At 42.1% G+C, this 26,461-nt stretch overlaps 1 protein-coding gene across 1 annotated transcript in view; it reads left to right on the top strand.

Annotated features, from left to right (window-relative positions):
- Nucleotides 1-9,741, top strand: part of LOC144767523 (G-protein coupled receptor family C group 5 member C-like) — a 41,889-nt gene extending 32,148 nt beyond the window's left edge. The window contains exon 4 of the mRNA XM_078650947.1: nt 8,711-9,741. Within this exon, the coding sequence (XP_078507073.1) occupies nt 8,711-8,794 (84 nt within the window). The 3' untranslated portion in view covers nt 8,795-9,741. The remainder of the gene's footprint in view (nt 1-8,710) is intronic.
- The last annotated feature ends 16,720 nt before the right edge of the window (nt 9,742-26,461 follow it).

Below are 26,461 nucleotides of genomic sequence, written 5' to 3'. Positions count from 1 at the left end.
ACTGCAACTTATTTGGGGACACCTTGTGTCCATTCTCTGCCAAATAATTCAGTAAGGCAATTGTGTCGATCCTGCAAGCATCCTCAGTTTCGGACGCAATGAGGAGATCGTCAATGTATTGCACTAAAACAGAGTTCTGCAGCAACACGAGACTCCCAAGACTCTTTTTCCAAATCTGATTGAAGATGGATGGACTCTCTGTATACCCTTGAGGGACACTGCACCATGTTAACACATGGTCTTCCGTCCGGAAGGCAAATAAAAATTGTCTCTCCTCATGAAGGGGTATCGAAAAGAATGATTGACACAGATCAATCACCGTAAACCATTCTGCTTTGCAAGGAGAGGGGAGAGGGAGAGGGGTTGGCCTAACGGCTAAGGCGCTCGACCTCGGACCTGGGGATCTGGGTTCGAGTCTCGGTAACGACGCCAAAAACCCCCTGTGATTATGGGCAAATCACTTAATCTCCCTGTGCCTAAAATGAAAGTGTATCCTCATGTAACGTAACTGGTGCTATGTAAAGCGCTCTGATAACTGATTCGGTTCGGTTCTAGTTCGCGCTATATAAAACTCTGCAAAAAAAAAGGAATCTGAAATAGTATCACTGATGGATTTAGTACCACTGGACAACATGGAACCACAATCGTGCTAACCTTTCGCAGGTCCTGCACGATTCTAAATTTCCCGCTCGGTTTCTGTAATCTCATAATGGGTGAGTTGCATGGATTGCCCATTATCTCCTTCAGGATTCCCTGTTTTATCATGGAATTGATTACAGGTTGGATCCCTGTGATCGTCTCTGGTGACAAATTGTACTGGGGTGTTCTTAGTAACTCAACGTTTTCCTTAATCTGGATCTTAACTGGTTGGACCCCTTTGATCAATCCGATCTCTTCTCCTGTAAAATCCCACACTCTCAAGTCAAGTGGAAGCTCTTCCACTGTTAACACAGGGTACTTCTCTATGCACAAATGCTGATTTGCAACCTTAAAGGTAACATCATCATCGTTGGTCTGCAATTCCACTCCCTTGGGAGTGCAATAGATGGTACAATTGAGTTTACACAAGAGATCTTGTCCTAACAGTTAGACTGGACTTGAGTCACACACCACAAACTGATGTCGATCTCGGAAGGTTCCTATTCTCACAGGAATTGGCTCGGTCAATGGGTTAGTCATTTTCTTATTTGCCACTCCTACAACTTGGATTGATTGTCCTGAGAGGGGTAGGTTGGGAACTACTGCCGATCTCACAGTAGAACGGGTAGCACCAGTGTCAACCAAAACGGTGGTGGGATGACCGTCAACATCTGCCTCTACAAACGGTCCCCTCTGGTCTACCTCTAAGACTGCCCCAAGAGTGCAGTCTTCCCCCCTCAGGCACCGTCATTTAAACGGGTCTGAGCTGTACTCATCGTAATTCTCAGAAAAAGGGCATCTGCTGGTACATTCTAATTCCCTGCAGAATTCTCGTAGGTTGCAGAACCTGCACCTGTGGGGCCAATGTCCCCCTCTTGCACAGAACTGGGTCTCGTCACTGTATTTACGACCTCAGGTACCTGTACCGTCTCCTCTTCCTGTTGGACCTGGTTAACTGGATTCAACCTACCCTCGCGCTTCCAATGCCCGATCTTGTGACAAAGGTGACACACAGTGGTCTCTTTCAGTGTCGCCACATCCACCCCTCTCATGAGGTCTACAGGCTTTCCTTTCCCTTGACCCTGAGCATTCTGAGTTCCTCCTTGATGGTTTCCCTGTCTTCTCCCTAGCGTTCCTCCACTTGGCTGTATCTGGAATTCCCTATCAGCAGTTTGAATTTGGACTAGCATCAGCTTGTCATTAAGCTTTCTGTGTTTCGAGTCCACATCATCACTGCAGTACCTGGCATGTTGCAGTATTTCGTCCACCGAATTGTTCTGCCAGCAGATCAGATGCTGCTGAATCATGAAACTAATTTCTGGCCTCAGACCCAAGACAAACTTAGAAACAAACTGTACCATGTCTTTGGGGTCTAAGGTGTCTAGTCCACTGTGCTGCTTAAACGCTTGTAGGAGCTTCTCGTAGTACTTGTGTACAGATTCCTTCGGTTCCTGAATTGTTCGATATATCTCAACCCAATCAATATCCTGTGGTGATATCTTGGACTTTAGCCATGTGATTACCTGCTCAAAGTTTTTCATGACAATAGGTGAAGGACCATTTGTAACAGGATCCCTGTCTGGTTCAGAGGTTGGCCAATCAACTGCAATCTTACAAGCAGCCCACAAGTCACTTGGTACTAAAATGTCAAACAACGTATTCAAATCAACCCACAACACTTCCAAGACCTTAACAAAATGATCAACCTGCTTGTACCATTCAACAGGTTTCTCCCTCAACCAGGGAAATTCATTCGTAAATGCTGCCAGATCACCTCTACTCCAAGGTACACACACATACCATCTGTTGGATACCTCTCACAAAGGGTAATTCTCCACTCCTACTATACCCCATCCTGGAGGCGGTTTCTTTCCTACCGAAATAAATAAAGAAATACATGGGCACTAATACAAAGTTCATCCTACGCACCAGTCTGTTCCGGTGTAGCATAAAAAGAATAAGCAACTCTCAAAAGATTAAACAAGCAACAACTGCTCCAATATCCAAATCAGTCTTCATCAGTTTCTATGAAAAGGAAAAAAATTAGTTAACTCTGTCCCTATACTAACACTAAGGTGACATCCCTACTTAGCATTTTTCCCCAGGCAAGATCGAGATAAGGTGTCAGCTTGTGAAGACTTCCTAAGAAGTACACTCACGTTGCAAGGGTGGGTAGCCGAACTAAGTCTCCATTCTAAGAATCGATCCCTTCTTCTACCCTCCTAACAGCTCTGTGCCCCTTCGGGGCACTGTCCCTAATACAAAATGATCATTTAGTAGAACACGCCACTGAAACACCTCCTCTGGCCAGGCACCTCATGTAGGTAACTTTCCACCGTTGGTATTTTCTTGGGTCCCAGGCTTCTTCTAATTATCGACATTCCACGATACACTGTTTCAGGTCTCCTCCATACCTAACTCCTAAAACAAAGAGCATCAGTCTAACTAACGAGAACAATGTCCTTGTACCTGCAACGGAAAGCATGTGAACGAAGCAACCTTGCACGCACAAGAAATCTGTTGACTGTCTTCAACTGAGAGCTCTTCCAGGGAAACACATTTCGGCCTACACAATTCAGCTAACAAAAGAAATCACAAATAGGGCTTTCATAGCAAAACGTGAACATTCATTTAGGCCTTTACACACCCGGAACTACACACATTAATAAACATTGCATCTATAAGCATTACATTTCATCACTTTAAGGCACAATTAGTCATCTCTACACGTGCAGAATATATAGTGCACGTTTAAATCTAATGCAATACATTACACATGAACTACTTCATTAGGCAATTTGCAATAAGTATTTTCTCAACTAACCCAAACCAATTTTCTAACATTATTCTCACATTGTACATTATTACGTTCACACTTCTAACAAGCAATCCATTGTTCAACACAAGAATATATGCGGGTGCGGACTATCCATGATTATGATGCACCCCTACAATTTTTAGAATATCATGACGCTCTATCACCTAAAAATCCATGTCTTAGGAACTTGAACATTCTTATTTTGCTACTTATTGATGCTGTGTAGGTATAATAGATATACATACACACAGACGATATAAGAGCTACCCAATAAGCTCAAAGGGAACCTTGGTATTTACGCTTTTTATGAAACTATGATTTCCCTGGGATTCATTAGATCAAATGTTTTAACTTGTTGTTGCATACAAAATTATACAACATGCTTCCCAGTAGCTGGTCAAAAAAAGAAACAAGCTTCTTGTGTTGAGAAAAAATATTTAATAATAATAAAATAGTCCTAATTTAAGAAACATAGATATCCATAGTACTCAAGAACCTGTAGTGTGTAGTGTGCAGTGTTGCATGTGCTCACCACAAATAAGAAATATCCGCGAATAAACTTGAAGAACATACTACAAATAATCACATAAAGTCACAGCCAAATTCAAAGAATAGTAAAGTAATTTGTTTATAGACTCCCTTGTTCTTCCTTGATATAGCTGTAGAGATCCTACGAAATGTCACAGCTCATGTCTTTATGTGTTTATCACATAAATTAACCTGAATCTTTTGGAAGCTTCAAATGATGAGGTTTAAATATTACCAATATGTACTAAGTCCTTATAAACATAGTGCTCCCTCTTTGTCTTAGCAAAGACACCACAAAATACATGTTCAGTGCTGGTACAATAAACAATTGTCCGCTTTAGTGTTATAGGGGAACTATTCTTCTGTTTATTTAACATTAACCAGGCAGCAGAAACTTATAGGGCACAGTACTCTACTGAGCCCAACTTTATTTATTTAAAAATATTTTCCCATGGTACTTGACAACGCAATATAATACAAGACATAACTGGCTTTTATATCTAGCGTAACCACGCCTCGATTTAAAGCAAAAGTTATAGACCATCATACAATGGTCACTCATGGCTATCTGAATAAGTACAACAGATCCGGAGAATACCTTTTTACCTACTGTCCTGAGTGTTCCTTTTTCCCCATTGCACTCACATTGTTAGTGCCTGTGCTGATCTTTTTGTTTCACACTCCTCACACCAGCCTCTTTTAGCCACATGTGACATATTCACTGCATATGCCCTGGCTCTCTTAGGGATGACTCCAGTTCCTCAGTGCTCTCCATCTTGTGACTCCTGGTGGTTCAACGAAAAACCAATTCCTCCGAGGGTCCTCATACCATCCGCATCTCTCAATTACGAGCAAGGGAGTTTGGTTTACTGAAACACCTCTGAGGGTTCAAAACCACCTGGGCCCTTTATCAGTCCTAGTGCAAGAGAGGTCCCATGTATTTGTTCAGATAAAAGTTACAGCAGGAGTTAACTGTATGAAGGTTTCTCCCAGCGTTACTTGGGAACAAATGGCAGCCTCCGGACTCCACCCCTTCTGGGTCATGTGTGCACTCCCGTCTCTTCAGGTGGCCATCATCCAACTCTGCTGCTCTACAACAAACTCATTTTCACTTCAGCATCAACATTCCATTGATGACATAGCAGGAGCTCAGTCTTGTGTACAATGGCACTCTAACAGACATCTGTCGTTCAACAAATAGACAACAAGAATTACACAGAAACCATGAGTGATTTAAGCAGTATATGTCAAATAAAATATGCATTAAGCAGCAGAGACCTGAATAACGCTGATACACTCTTTGAATCAGCATTAGCCTCAACTGTCCTAGTTACTCGAGTGAGTACTAACATCATTTCCTTCACACGGGCTACACTGAGGAGCTTAAGTAATCAAATTGGATGCCAATAACTTGTTACAAATACAATAAAAGATTGGTAAAGTCAATATGTTTTGCTTTTAAACATAGTATGCGCCAAGAGACATAGAAGGACACATATGGTCCCATATTAACCGAGCAACACACACAGAGGCATCAATGCATACAAACAGACACACACAGAAAGACATAAACATTGATTTATTTTGTGGTTTTATTTAGCATGTACAAAGCCTCATAGTTGTCAGAATGCTTTACAACGGAGGCAAAGAAAAAATACATTGTTTATTTGTTACAAAATAAAACAGTGCAAAAATAGTCGCAAGATATATGTACAATGACGGGGAAAATAACTTAAAACAGTATAGCAGTGCAATGAATATATACAATAGTTAGAAATCCGTGTGCAACAAAAGCTCTGCCATTGAGCAAAAAAGTAAGTGACTTCTCAACAGAAGGGCTGACAAAGATTGAGAGTGTAGGTAGCAGCGGTTGGACAGAAAGTCTTTCAAGATCAACACACATACAGAAACAAGTACACTCAGAGCAATACAGATCTGGGAAATGAAAAGTAGGTGCTGCTCGAATCTTGGAGAGACATGTTGTTCAATATACTCAGATAACTTAAACCACACATAAATCTCATTGAAGGCCCATCTGAGGACAGACACTTCTTTAAAACTGAATCCTAAAGTCAGGGGGAAATCCCACAATAAAATGCATCAGCTAAACTGCATTCCTTAATCGCCAGGACTGAATCCTAAAGCCTACATACGATCTATGAGACCCTTTTTGCTATATTTCCAATTACCTTGCAACAATACACTGTACTAGCTGAGTCGAAAACTGATTCCACCAAAATTGTAACATGATTACCAATTTGGCCTCCTGTGTGCTTGTACTCCCTTTCCCTTACATTAACCTTTGAATTAATTAAATTGAACAGCAAAACTCACATGGGGGACACCTGCTGGCTGCTGGAACCACAACCACGCGCAGAGAATTTAGGTTTTTGTGTTCGGTTTCTCAGAATGAAAGCACATGATTTGACCATGCTCAATCGAATGCACTAGAAGTTGAATTGGAAGTCACATTATTAATATGTTCCTTTTAATATATGGGTATGTACAAATTTTTTTTGATGTTTAGATTTTTGCACATTACCCTGTTAATGTGCGCTCTATGTTTGTTTTTGCAGTCTAGGCACCAGTGCATTTTGTGCCATTAGTGCAATGGATATATACAATAGTTAGAAATCCGTGTGTAACGAAAGCTCTGCCATTGAGCAAAAAAGTAAGTGACTTCTCAACAGAGGTGCTGACTAATATTGTGAGTGTAGGTAGCAGTGGTTGGACAGAAAGTCTTTCAAGATCAACACCCATACAGAAACAAGTACACTCAGAGCAATACAGATCTGGGAAATGAAAAGTAGGTGCTGCTCGAGTTTAGGTTTTTGTGTTAGGTTTCTCAGAATGAAAGCACATGATTTGACCATGCTCATTCGAATGCACTAGAAGTTGAATTGGTGGTCACATTATTGACATGTTCCTTTTAATGTATGGGTATGTACAAACATTTTTGATGTTTATATTTGTGTGGAATGGCTAATGTGTTTGCGAGGGTTGATGAGGAATTTCCTGTCTATGTTAAGCGTGCAGAATCCATCTTTGCTGTTTTGGTTATTTATCCTTCCCTTAGGTGGGCTCATGTGCGTGGTTGATCGGATTGTGAAAGGCAGACTAAGGACTCTGATGATCAGTTTCAAAGACTCCCATAGTCATTTTCAATATAAAGATGCTTACCCAAAATAAGACTTCTTAGAATGAATTATCCTTTTAATACCTTGTGCTATCAATGACTCCTAAAAAGGCTCTCCTTCTTGTGACTGCAAGATAAGCCTCAGGGACCAGATTTTTAAATCACATTTCCTCAGTACTAGCCATTTACTGCTGGTCTTCCTATTGAGTCCAGCAGTAAATGTAAAATATTCTTTAGCGTCCATAAAATCCTGCCTCCTGGAACATCATGCTATCTAAGTCATAAACTAACCATTCTAGGTGGGTCCCGCTTCCTGTATAGGTACATCAAGTATAATGGGGTGACCAAGTTACCCCTTTCAATTATCTGTGTTTGCTTGAGACCGCCATATTATGTTGTGAGAAAAACTATAATAACAAAAAAAGAGAATAAGATGACAATATATTGATTTTGATTGATTCAATCCAGGTGTGTTTACCTTTATTTCTGTACAAGTATTGATGAAACTATAAAGCAATTACTTACCCGACAGAACCAATTGTCGCACAAATTCATGTATATGAACAACAAATTAATTTTTGAAATCCCATTCTTCAGAATACAAGATATCTTCCACAGTATTTCTCATTGGTGGCTCGTAAGGTATTGGCTCTCCCCCAGCAAAATCAGAACGTATACCCACCCAAGGAGACATAGATAAAGTAGCTGCAATTACATCTAGTTCCACAGCAGATCCATCTCTAACTAGTCAAATGTCTGTAATCTCTGAGGAAGCAGTACATATTGCAAGCACTGAGGATAAAGTACTATAGCTTTAGATATGTATAAAATGCTTCTTGCTGGTTTACTGTATCCAAATCAAACCTAGTGCTGTATTCATTAGCACTAAAGTTTAATTTGTTGATGAATATTTAATGTGCATTTTATGTCAATTATACCTAAGTATATTTGTAAAGTGCCCAGCTACCGAATAGGGCTTAATCCGCCCTATGTAAAATCACAAATAAATTAATCTTTGGGCAAACACACCATTGCATATGACATTCTACCTTAATGTAATCTTCATCTAATTTATCTAAAAAAAATTAGAACGTCATGTCACACTACATTTACAATAAACTCTATGTGCAAAGGTTTTTAGGTGCCTTTCATAGATTCTATCTCCAAGGCAATTTTACAGCCTTCCACTGAAATCTTATCCCAAAGCACTTCCACAGCTTTTCAAACAAATCTCATTCCCACAGTCATTCAACACCTAGTCACACAAAACACCTTATCAGTCTCTCACACAAATCACATGGATAAAATAGTTAACAGTTCCACAAAAAAAAGTGCTCACACAAGCTGTCAGCAAAAGCACATTAACAGAAATCGTTCATATATACCCATGATTAAGGCACTTTGAAGCCTTGTTTCATACAAAGAGCACTGCATAGCATTTTGCAGGATTTACACAAAGCCTTGTTTCATAGAAAGAGCACTGCATAGCATTTTGCTGGATTTACACAAATGTCAAGTCGCATAGCTCTGTAAAATGATCTTCAAGTTGATGGCATTTCATTTGTGTTTTTTTCTTGTACTTCCTCCAGTGTTCTGACACCATGAGCCAGTTCAATGTGCAACAAGCACAAACTGAAGAGTGCTGGATATGCCCCCCTCGAACATGGGCATGAAGAATCAGAAAGCGGGTGCAAAACATGCTGCATGCTGAAGCGAAACTTGTTTTAATGAGCTGTGTCTGTCTGTCTAGGATTTATATGGACATGGTATTTGGGATACTGCATTTGTAAATTCTGAAATGGGCTTGCGCAGTGAACCAACACTTTTGCCATTTTGTTTGTGGTATCGCTGACAGCTGCATTAGACAGGCATATAATTGGATTGCAGGTTTGTGCCCCGGTCACTCTTTCTGCAAAGTTCTGCAACTTAATCTTGGTCCCTAGAAATGGGATTATTTCACCATGCTTTCTTGTTCTTGATCTGTATTTAAGCCAGAATGGGACCGCCTCCTCCACTATATGCAACTTTCCTGGGTATACAACATCATTTATCATAAACTTCCCCGCTCCCCTCTGCGCCATACTACACCAGTACACGCCCCTACAGATATATTGTTTTGGTGCTGACCTTAAACCGACTATGTACTCCTGTCTTGGTCTGTGTCTGATCTAGAACTGTTATTATGTTTTTTTGCTGGATTGTCCTCGAGTGTGAAGATGACATTCTGGACCTCTGAGAGGTGAGAATCTACTGCCAGGTGCTGTTGGTGTGGCATTATAGAAGAATGGCTGCTAACTGTCTTGAGGGAATATCAGTAGTCTGCTCACCCAGTATGTGGTACTACTGTCAAGAGGTGTACTATGGCAACAGACGCGGTTGAAGTGGGCAGCAAGCCAGTGTAGAGGACTGAAAATGGAAATGCCTGCCTGTGACAATTTAAGGACAACACACACCAGATGATTGTGGACTGCATGGCAATATCTGCAAAAGAGGAGTCATGGTGTACAAAGGAATAGAAAGAGGTCAAAAATCTCTACGGGAATAAAGGGAAAAACTGAGACCGTACATAAAAACAGTATAACAAGGACATCAAAATAAAAGTCAGAATAAGAATCAGATACATGAGACAAGTGGTGAATGCATTAATTGTGTTGGCTTGCGATATTAGTCTTTTGTTTAAATTGTTCCTTGGAGGAGATCATGGGCACTGCTTTTGATGTGCAAGTTATGCGTTGTGTTAGTAATAGATCGCGGACCTGGCCATATCTTGTCAATTTCAGTGAGTATTTTTTGGTTTAAATTTGTAACTATAGCTGCACTTTAACATTGTTGTTTTTAGGAGAAAAAGTTTTCTTACACATACTTTAAGATGTTATAACAATGCAACCATAATTCCACCTTAACCTTTGTATTTCTCAGTGAAAATATATATCTATATCTACAGATATATATATATATATATATATATATATATATACACATATATGTTTTTAGCAAAAACCTTCTTCAAGAAGACGCCGCACACCACCTCGATGGTTTATCTTCGTTTTATTTTCTGTAGGTTCCCCACCTACGCGTTTCGGACATTAACTGTCCCTGATCACGGTTACAAACAAATGTCTTTCATTTGTGTCTAGTATTTATAACTGAAGACACCACATGGCTATTAGGATGCATTGTGGGCTCAGTAGTTGCAAGTTAAATATTTAACCAATCGTGGCACTGTATGTAACTGGACCACAACAAACTACGGCACAGGCGGATCTTTGGTTCCAAAAATAATTGTATTTTCGCATTTGCGCTTGTTTTGTAGACAATCAATTAGTTGATTGTCGACATTGCAAACATAAGCAATTTTGGTAGCGCGCAATGTGTGTGACTGAGTGTCCTAGTTTTCGTTATGGCTAAGTGCCTCAATTCAATTGTGTCGTTTTTGCCGCAATCACAGTTTAACAGTGCCAAGAATAATTGATAAAGTTTATCTGTGCTACATGTATTTCATTATTCTAGTTTGGCCACATTTTTAAAATGAATTTTCAAAGTCCATTTCATTTTCAAATTGTCAATGTATACAGTATTAAGTCATTCAAATTGCCAGAGATTTCATAAGTGTACATATAACTCCTCATCCCCGTTCAATCCCCAAGGGCTTCTTGTTTTGAATCTTATTATAAGTTTAGATTCAAGGCGTCTTAGTTTTTTTGTTCGATCACCTCCTCTTTCATTTTCGCTCACCATGGCGATACCAGCATATTTCATGTCTTTCCAGGTTTTTCCCGGATGAGTCTTTAGATGTTTTGCTGTCACATAACTGAAATCATTGTTCTGGATGGCTCTTGTGTGCTCAAGTATTCTCTTTTTAAGTGGGCAGACTGTTGAGCCAATGTATTTTTTGCCACAAAAACATTGTATCTGATAAACCACGAATTGTGATTCGCAAGTTATTTTATCCTTTATTTCAAAGGTCCTGCCCCTTGGGTCTTTTATGGTCTTGATATTCTGGCCAATTTTACACACTTTACAAGATAAGCATTTACTGAATCCTAGTTGACGTTTCTCTAGCCATGTCATGGGTTTCACTTTTTTAAAATGGCTGTTAACTAAGGTATCCTGAATTGAAGGAGCTTTGCGATACGATATCAATGGTTTGTCCCCAATGAGCGAGCCTTTTTCTGCGTCTTTTTTCAGCACATTCCAATATTTCATTAGGATTTGTCGTATCTTATAACTTTCCTTTGAATAAGTAAGAATCAATTGTGGTTTATCCTCATCTGTATTTGTTGCAGATCTGTCCCTTGGTACCAATGTTTCTGCCCTTGATTTGGCTCTAGCTCGTTGTTCGCCTCTTATTATGTCTGCATGTTTATATCTACGTTTGGAAAAACGATCTTTAGTTTCTTTGAACTTATTTTCCATTTCTTTTTCTTCAGAACAATTACGTTTCATGCGTAAAAATTCCCCGTATGGGATACTTTGCTTTAGTGAGACAGGATGGAAGCTTGTTCCGTGAAGTACACTATTTGTCGATGTTTTTTTCTGAATACTGTAGTTTCCATTTTGTTGTTTTTTATGTAGACTTTTGTATCCAGGAACTCTATCTCTTTTTTCTGGATATTGGAGGTGAATTTTAGTCCTACCTCATTTTCATTCAAAATGTCAATGTACTCTGTAAGTTTTTGTTTAGAACCCTTCCACAAGAGGAACAGGTCATCAATAAACCTAAGCCATAACACCACATCCATGGTGTATGGCTCGTTTTCTTCTCTCCAAGCTATGTTTTTCTCCCACCATCCCATGGTGAGATTAGCATAGCTTGGAGAGAAGGAAACGCCCATAGCGCAACCACATACTTGAGTATAGATGTTCTTGTTGAAAGTAAAGACATTGTTTTTTAAGCAGAAGGTTATCATATCCAATAGTATATTAGTATGCCGTAATTCTGATAATGGGCTAGAAGGTTATCATATCCAATAGTATATTAGTATGCCGTAATTCTGATAATGGTCTAGACCATTATCAGAATTACGGCATACTAATATGCTATTGGATATGATAACCTTCTGCTTAAAAAACAATGTCTTTACTTTCAACAAGAACATCTATACTCAAGTATGTGGTTGCGCTATGGGCGTTTCCTTCTATCCAAGCTATGCTAATCTCACCATGGGATGGTGGGAGAAAAACATAGCTTGGAGAGAAGAAAACGAGCCATACACCACGGATGTGGTGTTATGGCTTAGGTTTATTGATGACCTGTTCCTCTTGTGGAAGGGTTCTAAACAAAAACTTACAGAGTACATTGACATTTTGAATGAAAATGAGGTAGGACTAAAATTCACCTCAAATATCCAGAAAAAAGAGATAGAGTTCCTGGATACAAAAGTCTACATAAAAAACAACAAAATGGAAACTACAGTATTCAGAAAAAATACATCGACAAATAGTGTACTTCACGGAACAAGCTTCCATCCTGTCTCACTAAAGCAAAGTATCCCATACGGGGAATTTTTACGGTATACAACCTTTACAACGAAACTTTTACAACGACCTACCATTACAACGCAACTTTTACAACGCAAACTATTACAACGCATTGCTCTGGGGGGCGCTCTAGGATAGGGAATAGGTTAATTTACTATCCAATAACCTTCCCTACTATCCACGGGGACTGGAGTTTGAATAGTAAATTAAACTATTCACTATCCAGCACCCCAAAGCGCTATGCGTTGTAATGGTATGCGTGGTAAAAACCGCGTTGTAAAGGTAGGCGTTGTAAAAGTATGCGTTGTAACGTCATACATCCAATTTGTACGCATGAAACGTAATTGTTCTGAAGAAAAAGAAATGGAAAATAAGTTCAAAGAAACTAAAGATCGTTTTTCCAAACGTGGATATAAACATGCAGACATAATAAGAGGCGAACAACGAGCTAGAGCCAAATCAAGGGCAGAAACATTGGTACCAAGGGACAGATCTGCAACAAATACAGATGAGGATAAACCACGATTGATTCTTACTTATTCAAAGGAAAGTTATAAGATACGACAAATCCTAATGAAATATTGGAATGTGCTGAAAAAAGACGCAGAAATAGGCTCGCTCATTGGGGACAAACCATTGATATCGTATCGCAAAGCTCCTTCAATTCAGGATACCTTAGTTAACAGCCATTTTAAAAAAGTGAAACCCATGACATGGCTAGAGAAACGTCAACTAGGATTCAGTAAATGCTTATCCTGTAAAGCGTGTAAAATTGGCCAGAACATCAAGACCATAAAAGACCCAAGGGGCAGGATCTTTGAAATAAAGGGTAAAATAACTTGCGAATCACAATTCGTGGTTTATCAGATACAATGTTTTTGTGGCAAAAAATACATTGGCTCAACAGTCTGCCCACTTAAAAAGAGAATACTTGAGCACACAAGAGCCATCCAGAACAATGATTTCAGTTATGCGACAGCAAAACATCTAAAGACTCATCCGGGAAAAACCTGGAAAGACATGAAATATGCTGGTATCGCCATGGTGAGCGAAAATGAAAGAGGAGGTGATCGAACAAAAAAAATAAGACGCCGTGAATCTAAACTTATTATAAGATTCAAAACAAGAAGCTCGTGGGGATTGAACGGGGATGAGGAGTTATATGTACACTTATGAAATCTCTGACAATTTGAATGACTTAATACTGTATACATTGACAATTTGAAAATGAAATGGACTTTGAAAATTCATTTTAAAAATGTGGCCAAACTAAAATAATGAAATACATGTAGCACAGATAAACTTTATCAATTATTCTTGGCACTGTTAAACTGTGATTGCGGCAAAAACGACACAATTGGATTGAGGCACTTAGCCATAACGAAAACTAGGACACTCAGTCACACACATTGCGCACTACCAAAATTGCTTATGTTTGCAATGTCGACAATCAACTAATTGATTGTCTACAAAACAAGCGCAAATGCGAAAATACAATAAATTTTGGAACCAAAGATCCGCCTGTGCCGTAGTTTGTTGTGGTCCAGTTACATACAGTGCCACGATTGGTTAAATATTTAACTTGCAACTACTGAGCCCACAATGCATCCTAATAGCCATGTGGTGTCTTCAGTTATAAATACTAGACACAAATGAAGGACATTTGTTTGCAACCGTGATCAGGGACAGTTCATGTCCGAAACGCGTAGGTGGGGAACCTACAGAAAATAAAACGAAGGTAAACCATCGAGGTGGTGTGCGGCGTCTTCTTGAAGAAGGTTTTTGCTAAAAACATTAATTGCTAGTGGGTCCCGAAACTCGCCACCAGCACCAGCTATTGAGTAGCTCCTCTCGTCTTGGGACATTTGCTCAGATATATATATATATATATATATATATATATATATCTGTAGATATAGATACACATATCCATATATCCTAGGAAAAAATGTGTCCCCAGTCCGGGACACAAAAATGCTCACACTTTAAGACTGTATTCTCAAATAAGGTTTATTTTACTGATAATGTGTTCCGACCTTGCGGTCTTTTTCAAAGCTTAAGCTGCTCATGTGTACAGCCACCATATATGTGCTCGTCATTGTACAAAACATAGAAAACAGGCATTGCGTTTTGCTGTCTCAATAAACAATGACAACAGACCCTCGTAAGAGTCTAAAAAACAGGTTTCCGGTCAAACAATGCAAAAGAAAAGGACAACTCATTCTCTACATTGCATATCAGCTCATGACATTGGTGTGGAACATTTATGCAATTATGCGTATCACATTATAAATGCCGAATAAAATAAATTTAAACAAAGGCTTAGCAAACAGTCGGCTCCATTTGACGCAAACATTTAGGTTAAGTGACCACCAATTAATTCACATAGTTGTTCACCTCTGCAGTTATGTCAATATATACATTTGTTCGCCAAGTGGCTTGTTTGTTTATCCTAAACATATCACAAAGATATATGTGCACTTTCAAGTTGTTAAAATAAATCAAAACAGAGCCATATCACATTCATCAATTGTCTCGATTTGCGACAAAGATTCAGGTTAAGTAACCATCAGTTAATTCACATAGTTGTTCATCCCTGTAATCATAACATTATACACTTGTCCCCCCAGGGGCCTATTTCTTCGAACATATTGAAAGACTTGACGTATTCCAACAAAATTACATATATATATATATATATATATATATATATATATATATATATATATATATATATATCTCCTCGCTCCTCCTGCACCAACTCACGCACTCGCGAACGGGTGATGCCATGTGGGGGGTGCTCCCGCCTAGGTATCGCTCCTCGTCTCCTTTTCTCTTTCAAGACCGAGGAAGGCGACTGCCGAAGCGCGTCTGGTTCGTTTGAGAGTCACAATAAATCTATAGACTGTCCCCCGCGAGTGCTGTGTCTTTCTTGAAAGAGGAAAGGAGACGAGGAGCGATATATATATATACTCAGCACATACCTATTGTTTTCCCTATGTGAATAAATGAGGTGCAAATACTACACTCTGGTCTGAAAACTAAAGAGCATATCTACAAAAAATATAAACAAAGAAATCATATATACTGGGACACGGTGCTTGTGTAGGAAAGGAATATTAAAAACAGAGGAGTACATTGTGGATTTGCAGCTCTTAATTTTAGAAAACACTGGCAGCACCAAACTTTCAATTAATTTTTTAACTACATGTATTGAGAGAGGAGAGGAAGAGGTTACTAACCAAACAACAGTAAGAGCAGTAAAAAAACACATGGTTCAATTGAAAGATGCCAGATCAGAGAGTCAAAAAACACAAGGGTGAAACAGTACTCATCTGATGTGCACAAATAACTCCTCGTTCTCGATCAAACCACATGGCGATTTGAAGTCAAGGAGAACAATGCACTCGGACTCAAAGATCCTCAGCTTCTCAGATGCTTGTTTCCGGTCCAGGGAGGACCTGCTTTTGGCAGTTCGGTCTGGACTGTTCCCATGAGGCACAGGGTCAAGACTGATTTGCATTTGCTGTGTCCAAACTGGGGTGGCATAGTGGGCAAAAGAACAATGGATTTTAACCCAGATCTCTTGACTGGGGGAGAATAGTTGAATCATTCAGCATTCCGTCCAGCATTTGTTGCAGTTACACTTAGATGCAACATAGGCAGAATGGCAGAAGTTGAATCTCTAAATATGCTCTAATCTTTTACAGGTGCTTGTTGATACATCAATGGCCTCTGTAGTACTATTCTGAGTTTTAGTCTTGAGTTGTACAAGGAGTGGCACAATTTAATACTAGTATATACACCATTACGCTCAGGAGATGCAGGAGGGATTATGGCAATATCTTGTTTAAGGGCAGAGGGGGTTATCATAGCCTATGTTCTTTATTTGTCACCCCCCCTATATAAGATTTTGTTTGTGGGTTGTAATTGGAATATGCACTTGAAGGGGGCTGCCAGGTAGTCAGTCCATGGTAACAGAAGTGGATAAGAAAAAGAACCAGCAGAGGAAGAAAAAACATCATCAAAGATATGACCGGAAATAAGGGTACAAACAATGATAAGCTGTTTAACACCCTAATCTGATGTCGGAAAGTTCTGGGCTACCAACCCAGATAATAAAGGTGTAAAAGATCATAAAGATTGAGGCATGCTTAACATGGGGATCCATGACGTCCGCAAGGTCTGCTCCAAAATTAGTTCCAGACACGGCTTGATAAATCTGCACCCCGGACACAGTATTATTGGGGTTAATCGTATTTTAAAAACTGAGATTCTGCAAAATTAAAAGATTCCTTAGAAAAATATATAATCTACAGAGTACTATGGTAGATAATTGCTACTTTACATCCAGGATTTGAGAAACTGTCCACATGGATAATTTTTAAATTTGGGGAACAACTACTGCAATGCAAGGTAACAAGGATTTTCCCTGAGCCTCTCCTCGTGCAACAACTGCCCCTCTTTCTGACATCTAATGCCCCAACGTCAATCGCTTTATGCTCCACATGCTTCACACTCCATTTTTGAGAGGATCTTCTGGACTCAGAAGCCAGAAACCTTACTGGGTTTGATTGCATGTGAATCGGGAATGTCTCACAGTTGATACTCAACTACACTTGCTATAATTACTCTGCATCACATAGGGCTGTTCAGCTGCATGGAGGCAGCCAGATGCAGTTGTCTAGCAGCCAAGTCATGCACTTGTGAACGAGGAGGTGGAAGGGGTTTGCACACTATGTACTACCATATTGTTTTTCTAACACCTTTCTACCTCTAGAAGTGGAGGCAGACACAAAGGCAGACAAAGCAGTCCACTGACTGCAAAGAAACTTTAAGAGTGTTTTTCATTTGAACCCTTCAGAGGAACGTGATCATTAAGCTCCCATGTCTTAGACTCGGACCTGGCTCACCGTCTGCTACTTAGCACGGGTAATCGGGTGCAACCCTGCTTGAGGTGGAAGTCTGGTGGGAATGGGTGAGTTAGAAGGTGGAAAAACCACCACTATATTGTTGTGAGTTAACCCAACAACCAACAGACTATTTACCAAAGGGTTCAGCTTAGGGTACACTGCCAACAATCTCTAAAATAAGCTTTGAAGGCAGTGACCAAGAGGTAAACAGTGATAAAGAGGTGACGGCCAGAAGGAGGAGATGTGAGTAAAGGTAGGTTCAGTAACATTAGTAATGAAAGCATTTTCATGCAATAGATTAACTAAAACTTTAAAGTTTGAACATTGTGGACTGGGCAACACCGGCTGCTCCTTGGACTTCTTGGATTTCCCTAGGACTTTCCCTGAGGTTCCCCCTTCTCTTTGTCAATGAACTCCCTAGGTGAGCGAGGAGACCAGAACCCCTTTAAATATTTCCGTCACTATACCAGGTAATCCCTAAGAAAGGAAATCTAGTATCTGAGCTATCCATCTGTTCATGCCCAAGATACAATTTGCACTTCAAAACAAATTAATATTGAACAGGAGCCTCAATCGTCAATCTCCGCACATTTACTGCTCCTAAGTTCTCAGGCCAAGGAAACAAAATTGAAAGACAGAAACCAAGCATTCCTGATCGGCCGAATATAAACTACCTTGAAGCTCTCCTAAAAGATTTTCTGACATTTTTGCACAAACTTATACAGAAAGGACAACACAAAACTTTCACTTCTATCCAGAGCAAATACTGCAAGGCTATGAAACCTGCCAAGAACCAAACACCTCTGAGGGAATTATTAAGCACTCTTAAACCATCTCAGAAAGAAATCTGAGTTTCTTCTGTAGCACCCTTATTTGTTAAAATTTAAAGAATTCCAATGATACATTACTCTTGGTTTCTTGTTCTTCCAAAGCAATTAGTGACCCTGGAGTACATAAAATCAAACAACCATTCTTAATAGAAACTGTGGCTCACCTACATTTCAGTGCCATCAAACAAGTACATCCTCCCATTAAAGAGATACCCTTAAATATCCATCCTTTTACTTCACATGATATGGAAAATATAGTAACAAATAAGCATAACAGCTCAAGGAGTAATTCTTCGGATTATTCTAGCACAAAGCACCTGAATGAAGTGATACATCTGAGCCTGCAAAAGGCCTGTTCTTCGTACAACCAATCCTTTGGCAAACATAAATTAAAATACTCTCGGTTTATGAATTCCATTCTTTCTGCTGCTATATAATCCTCGAACTGGCTATCTCACAAACTGGTGCTACCGGTTGACATTTTACAATCACTTGCCAAATGTATTTCCAACATGGACACAAAGTTCAATATTTTACAAAACAAAGTAGACTCACTCTCACATTCATGGATAAAACCAGTCTCTAATTTCTTTATAATCTGCGACTTCTGATGCATCCAGTCGCCTGCAATAAATAAATGACATCAGAACTCAACTGCAAAAACATATTAGAGTTGAATTCTGACGTCTCAATGCCTGCTGTTAGAGCCAGCAGCCGAGAGGAAGGACAGTTCATGGAACATAATTTCTTGTATTCTGATTTTCTAGCTGTAGAATGACAAGCAAAAATGAGATATTTATAGCAACATGTTTTTTCCCTCTCTTTAGGTAATTATAGAAAGCTTTGACTTTTTCTGCATGTTTCTATACACATTCCGAACTACTGTGACTATTTTTTTTAACTGACATATTAAACTGATTCTAATATTTTCTTGCAGGACATAGATTCTACTTGTATTAATCATGTTTGCGGACATGCTCTCATATGAAAAAGCTATGCACAAAGGATTTAAGTGGTCAACGGTAAAGGTGATGGTGTGACCATATATTATTAAGGGTAAAGTACCCTCTGCTGTACAATAACTACTTCGGAGAACAAGCAACAGGAAGAAAGAGAAATTGATATCAGTAAACTCAGTTCACAGGATAACTTCACATTTGAAACATCAGACAGCGACAAAATTACGCATAAACACTCAGAGAGAAGAGCCTTTTTATTAGTATGAGATTATTAAAAGGTAGTGGTCTGCCTAATGGCATATCTTTCAGGAATCAACAAGGCACTTTCATAGACCATGCTCCCAACACCATAGAATTAACATATCAGAAAAAACACATACACATGCAAACAACAGTCAGCAGTTAATACCCACCCTTTTAACCACTCTTTCATGTATAATTCTACATCAGCCATTATGTCACAAGGTAGTCATTAGATCATGCTCAGTACCAAGTGCTCAGAGTGGAAAGAGTCCACCAACACAACCTGGAGCCAGAAAGTACAATAACATTTCTATGGAATTTCTTTTTGCATAATGGCTGTCTTCTTACTAAAAGAACCTCTGGCCCTACTCTTGGAAAAGGCCTCAGGAAGGGCGGTAACATGGAAGACTAGCAGACAGCCACTCTAGTACATAGTTTAAAAGATGGATCTGTTTAGTGAGAAATTAAGGTGCACAAAAAGGAAACTGAAAAAAACCTAGTAGTTTCAACTCTACATCACAAAATATTGAATTAACCTAGGGCCACTTGACCACTCTTAAAGAGGTACAGAATGGGTTCTCGGCCTCCAGGTACACCCTTTAAAACACTAAGAAAAGACAATATCAGAGACTGTCACCCCTTATTAACTCTGGTCTCAGATAGGTTGCATGATTAAAGATGGCTGCAATCCACTAAGGAATCCAATCTGTATACCTAATACCTTGAATAAAGTTCCAATGAACAGGAACTAATAAAACATTACTGTTGGCATTTTACTGTCATGGAATATCGCACAACTAAGGCATTTTGGGGTAGATGTAGGTAATTCCCATTTACAGACTCTTAAATACCGAATTTTACCGATTCGGTATTTAAGAGTCTGTAAATGGGAAGGGGGTAGATGTAGGTAATTCCGAATTCAGGAATACCGAATCTGTAAGATTCGGTATTTACTGATTCGGTAAATACCGAATCGGCATTGCCCATTGATTCCTATGGGCCTTGAAGCCCATAGGAATCAATGGGCAATACCGATTCGGTATTTACTGAATCGGTAAATACCGAATCCTGCAAGGGTGCAGGGGGTGTCACTTTGACACCCTCTAGCACCCCAAGTACAGGCTTGTGTGACATGTGGCACACATACATGCCCTAAGGGCATGTCTGTGTGTCACATTGCACAGGTGTGCATGCACAGATGTGCATGCACACCTGAATTCGGTATTTTACCACACAATAGGATTGTGTGGTAAAATACCGACTCTTAAGGGCCTATGGCACTGTAAACTGTGCCACCTACATTTGGAATTACAGAATCGGTATATTTACTGATTCGGTTTTTACCGAATCGGTAATTTACCGAATCGGTAATTTTACCGAATCGGTAAATATACCGATTCTGTAATTTTCAGCCCCCTACATCTGAAAACCCTAATACTGGTCGGAAACGGCTGAAATCGGCCATTTCCGACCGGTATTAGGGCTCCTACATCTGGCCCTTTGTTTTTAAAGCAGCAGCTGCCTTTTTATTAAAGTGGGGTATACATTGTATTCATGCAGCTTGGCGTTCATTTCCATTGTCATTGATGAGCTACCAGGAAGAAAACATTTTAATGACAAAAGTAAAGAACAATGGCAGACATTCAGAAGCTTTTGTCATATGCATTTTGACTGTCACTAAGACCAGCATAAATTCATTTCAAGACGGGAGGCTACCATTGTGCATATAACTTTTAATGCTACTCTTCTGTAGCACCTTTGTAGAACATTCAACGTAAACAATCTAGACTATGAACTCCACAGTCTATAAATAATCTTTGCTTAGAACAATTTCCCTCTTTTAAATGCTGCTCTGACAAAAATAAGTACCTTTAAGATTTATATGATGTGGTATAACTGTTTACAGTTTATTGTGCTTGAAAGTTTATTAGATTGTGTTGTTTTGTTATTACACTGTGTTGTGAACGTTTTGTAAAAATAATTTTTAAAAGAAAAAATGGAGTGCTTTTAATTTATGAAGGCAATTTTTTGTTTTTAATTTCAAATGTGTTTTATTGATTTTAAGGCATCACAATACAGTGGGAAGGCATTAGGCATATAAAGCGAACAAGACAGACAAACATGTCTTCTCTGGAAATTGAGTGGAAAGCGAGGTGCATATGCCAGAGCAGGAGTATGATACCGTGGAGGCAAATGATGTACAGTGCAATAGAGCGGAATGGTAATAACAAACCCCAGAACCCCCCCCTTTCCCAGCCCACCCCCTCTTCCCCCACCCCAACCAGTGTGCCATGTGCCAGAAACAATATCAGAAGTAGTCAAATAATGGATAATGTGATCACACAGAAGGTCACTGAGGTTCATGCGTAGCTCCAGTAAGGCGCAGGATGCGAAGATATCTGGGGCTAGTGATCTCATTGAATTCTTTGGACAAGAGGGATAGCAACGGAAGCCAGACCTTTTGAAATGCAGCAGTGGTATGTGTAAGTGTAGCCTGAATGCGCTCCATCCCCAAGGTGAACCAGAGTTTGTGTAGCCATCCCGTATGCGTGGGCTTGGTGGTCGAGCCCCAAAGTGACAAGACATGTTGTGTAGCCGCTTGTATGGCGATCCCTATTTGGCGACCCTGTGTAGATTTCAAGGGAAAGGTGAGTGCGTTAGGGAGGCCCAGAACAGTATAGGCCGGGAATCTCGGGATTTGGGTGTCAAAGGTGGAGTCAATGTCATCCAGGACTGTCTCCCAATAGCTCCGGATCTCACAACAGTCCCAAAGGAGGTGGGTTAATGTGCCTCGCTCCCCACAGCCCCTCCAGCACAGAGCGTTGCGCATCGGGTTCCCCCTATGAAGCCGGGCCGGTGTAAGGTGCCAATACATTGCTAGCTTTACCGCTGTCTCCCTGGCCACGGTGTTACGTGTGGTATGTGTGGCCCTGTAATATATGTAGCTCCATTCTTTAGGTGTTAGCGCCCTACCAAGTTCTGCCTCCCAGCGCTTCTGACCCGCCGTTTTACCTGAGATGAGCGGGGGCGTGAGTATTTTGTAAATGTCCGAAATAAGATGTCTATCCGTGTCTTTCGTCAGCAGCCATTTTTCCAAAACCGTCATCGGTCGTCCCACCAGAGTGGCGGTGACCGGGTCGGTGAGCCAGTGTCGAAGCTGGAAGTATTGGAATAGGTGGGGGTTCGCTATCCCATAACCTTGCTTGATATCTGAGAGGGGAAGAAAGCCCTGCAGGTCGAAAAGGTCACCGGCAGAGCGGCAGCCTGTGCCATGCCATTGCGAAAAGGCATAAGGATCATTGCCTGGCGGAAACTCCGGGTTGTCCAGGATGGGGGTAAACGGGGAGGGAAAGGTTGTCAAGCCCTTCTTGACCGCGACCGTGTCCCAAACCTGCATAATGGCACGGGTGATAGGTGAGTTCAAGATGTATCGCGGCCGGTGCTGCCGGGCAAGGCAAGGAACCCTCCAAAGAGGCATCTGAGCCATAGCCCTATCCTGGAAGAGCCACCTCTTCTCGGACTCCGCCCTATACCATTCCACCAGATAGCGGAGCTGAGAGGCTTGGAAATATTGTAGTAGATTGGGGACTCCAAGACCCCCCTCACCCATACTCCTGTATGCCAGCTGCTTATGTAAGCGCGCGCGTTTCCCCTCCCAAATGAAATGGTGGAGGGCGGCCTGTAAGTCCGTGATGACGCCTATGGGGGGCGCGACCAGGAGGGTCTGAAAGAGGTATAAGATCTTAGGTAAGACCAACATCTTCACCACTGCAACTCTTCCTAGCAGGGAGAGGGGTTGCTTTGACCAACGTGTGAGATCTGCCCGGATCTGGGCAGCGAGGGTCTTGTAGTTAAGTGCTATCGTTGACTCCGTTGAGGAAGTGAGGGTGACTCCCAGATACGGGAGTTGCGTGGCGAACTGGAGATCGCTTCCATATGTAGAGGCAGACCTGTCAGGATGGGCGTTTTTGCCCAGAGGCAATATCAGGGATTTCTCCCTATTGATTCTAAAGCCCGAGACAGGGCCGAAGGAGTCCAGCTCTTCCAAAAAGGCAGGTACAGAGCGGTCTGGATGGTCGAGAGCGGCTATGATATTGTCAGCATAAAGACTGATCGTGTGGGGTTCTCGGCCAAAGGTGATGCCCCGGATGTCAGGGTTGTCCCGGATCTTCTGCGCTAGTGGCTCGATGTACAGGGCAGACAGCAGGGGGAAAGGGGACACCCCTGTCTTGTGCCACGTTGGATTTCAAACGGGTCCGATCGAAGGCCACCCAGATGGACCCGAGCTTGGGGGCGATGGTAACAGCAGGCGATCCAGGACTGAAAGCGGTCTCCCAAGCGAAAACGCATCAGGACTCGCTGTAAGTAGGTCCAATCGACACGATCGAACGCCTTTTCAGCGTCGACGGCTAACAGTGCGGAATCCGAGTCTTGAAAATGGGCCTTGTCTATCAGATGGAGTACCCGTTTGGTGTTATCGCTGCATTGACGGTTAGGCACAAAGCCCGATTGATCAGGTTCCAAGATCCCAGGCAGGCATGGACCAAGACGCGCGGCTAGAATGCCGGTGACGAGTTTCAGGTCGAGGTTTAGCAACGAAATAGGGCGGAATGCAGAGCAATGTGTGGGTTTCTTGCCCGGTTTAGGCAGCACCACCACTTCAGCTGCTAACATATCCGGGGGAATGGAACTTGGGCCTTCAAAAGAGTTGAAGAGCCGGGTGGGGACAGGAGCCAGCAGCTGGCTAAAGGTTTTGTAAAAGCCAGCCGAGAAGCCGTCTGGCCCCAGAGATTTAAGCGGGCGAAGGCGGGATATAGCGGCCAGCACCTCCTCCAGACGGGTGGGGGCATCTAAGGCTTCTACATTTGCCTGAGAGAGTTCGGTAATCGCCGCCGACTCCAAATACGCGTCGACCTCTTCAAGGGACACCGCCGCAGCTCCGTATAGTGAAGCGTAATAGGACTGAAATGCCTCCGCGACCTGAGTCTCCTCAGTGAGGACGACGCCAGAATCGTCTGTAAGGCCCGAGATTTTGGAGCGCTGGGTCCTAGCTTTCAGAGCGCTGGCAAGTAAACGGCCAGTTCTGTTACCCCCAACATAATATGTATGGCGAAGGCGGAGCGCAGCGAATTCTGCCCTGTCAGTGTCTAGGCTGGCCAGTTGGGCCCTAGCCGCCTTCAGCTGTCTCCAAACACGTGGAGTGCAGGTGCGGCCGTGGACCCTTTCCAGTTCAGAAACTTGAGCGGTGAGGTTGTCTCTCTTCGCCTTACGGTCTTTAGCCTCTGCTGCGGCTATTGCAATGAGTTCACCGGGGGCTACCAACTTCAGGGCCCCCCAAAAAGCCGACATCGATATCTCCGGCGTATCATTAATGGTTAAGTAGTCAACGATGCAGTCGTGAAGCTGTTTGGCGACTGCCGGTCTCTGTAGGAGGGTTTCGCGTAGGCGCCATGACCCTCGGGGCGAGGGGACGCAGGGATTTTAAGTGACAGCTCCACCGCATCGTGGTCCAAGAGGGCCGAAGGCACTATACAAACCTCGTCAAGGGCTTTAAGCAGCTCAGAGGAGCCTAGGTAATAGTCTAGCCTGGCATATGTGCGATGCACGTGGGAGTAGAAGGTGAATTGTGTTGCGTGAGGATGTTCGGCCCTCCAGAGGTCCACTAAGCCTCTCTCCTGCAGCCACTCTTTTCCGGTTGCCGAGATAGCGCCCGAGTCTCCATAACGGTACCCTGACCTGTCTTTGTTCGTGTCCATAACCAAGTTGAGGTCCCCACCCACGAGCAGGAGTGAGTTAGAGGGTTGAAGTGACTCCGAAACTGCACCCTTCAAAAACGCCTCCTGTCCCGTATTCGGGGCATAGATGGAGCCGATCGTCAGGCGCGTGTCGCCTACCAGAACGGTATAGGCCAAAAGGCGACCCTTTACTTCTCCTGCTTTGTCCCCTATCCTACAGCGGAAGTGCCTAGATACTAAGACAGCTACCCCGGCCCGCTTCACAGGAAGAGAAGAAAAGAATTGCTGTGGGAAGGTGCGGGAGCGCATTCTGTGCCAGTCTTTGGGCAGAAGGTGAGTTTCTTGTAGTAAACAAATGTCGGCCCCTGAGTTTCCTAGGTAGGATTATTCAACCCCTTCACATTAAGGGTCAGTATTTTCAAAGTGGAATCAGCCATGATAAGGGGGGCGGGTGGGTAACGCAAAAGCAGGGGCATGTATCCGTAGAAGATAGGAATTTAATGAATCTCCGTAGCTGAGAGGAATGTAAGGAACTAGTTGATTTGAGGGAACCCCCGGGAACACCGATGTCGGAGGAGATAGTGCATGAAGCGTCGTGCGTGGTTGAGGACACCTCCAGAAGGGAGCGGAGAAGAGTCATTAGGTGAAGAAGCGAACAATGCAATGGAAGGCAAACGGAGAATATAGCAAACTCATCACTGACAAGCTCCCTTTGGCACACTGGTTCCCACCCGCAGTCCCTCCCTCTGTACCCAACCGACCCCAACTGAACCCATGTCCCACCCCCGCCTCGTTCCAACCCCAAGAGTTCAAAACACGAACCCCAATCCCCAGACCCAACCAGCCATCCCCCCCACCCACCACCCACTCCCCAACCCCCAAACCACAAGAGCTGAATGTTCATCTCCCCCCACCCAATACCCACTCCCCAACCCCCAAACTAGAAGAATGCATAGTCCCAGTCCTGTCAGTCCATACAGGGCCGTGGTGAAGTCACTTACAAGGGACATGTCTGATGGCGGCCATCGCGGCCCCCCGCCCAGCACCCCCCAGCCCATGAGCAAGGTACGTGCTATGATCAGTCTCCCCATCAAGTATAAAGATCATTTAGAGGGTGATGTCTCTCTGGCCACTTCTGCCACTGCCGGCGCCCTCTCCTGCGTGATAATGTGGGCTTCA

This window comes from Lissotriton helveticus, chromosome 7 (assembly GCF_964261635.1).
Source record: "Lissotriton helveticus chromosome 7, aLisHel1.1, whole genome shotgun sequence".
NCBI lineage: Eukaryota > Metazoa > Chordata > Amphibia > Caudata > Salamandridae > Lissotriton > Lissotriton helveticus.
This window is presented reverse-complemented; position numbering and strand designations above follow the sequence as displayed.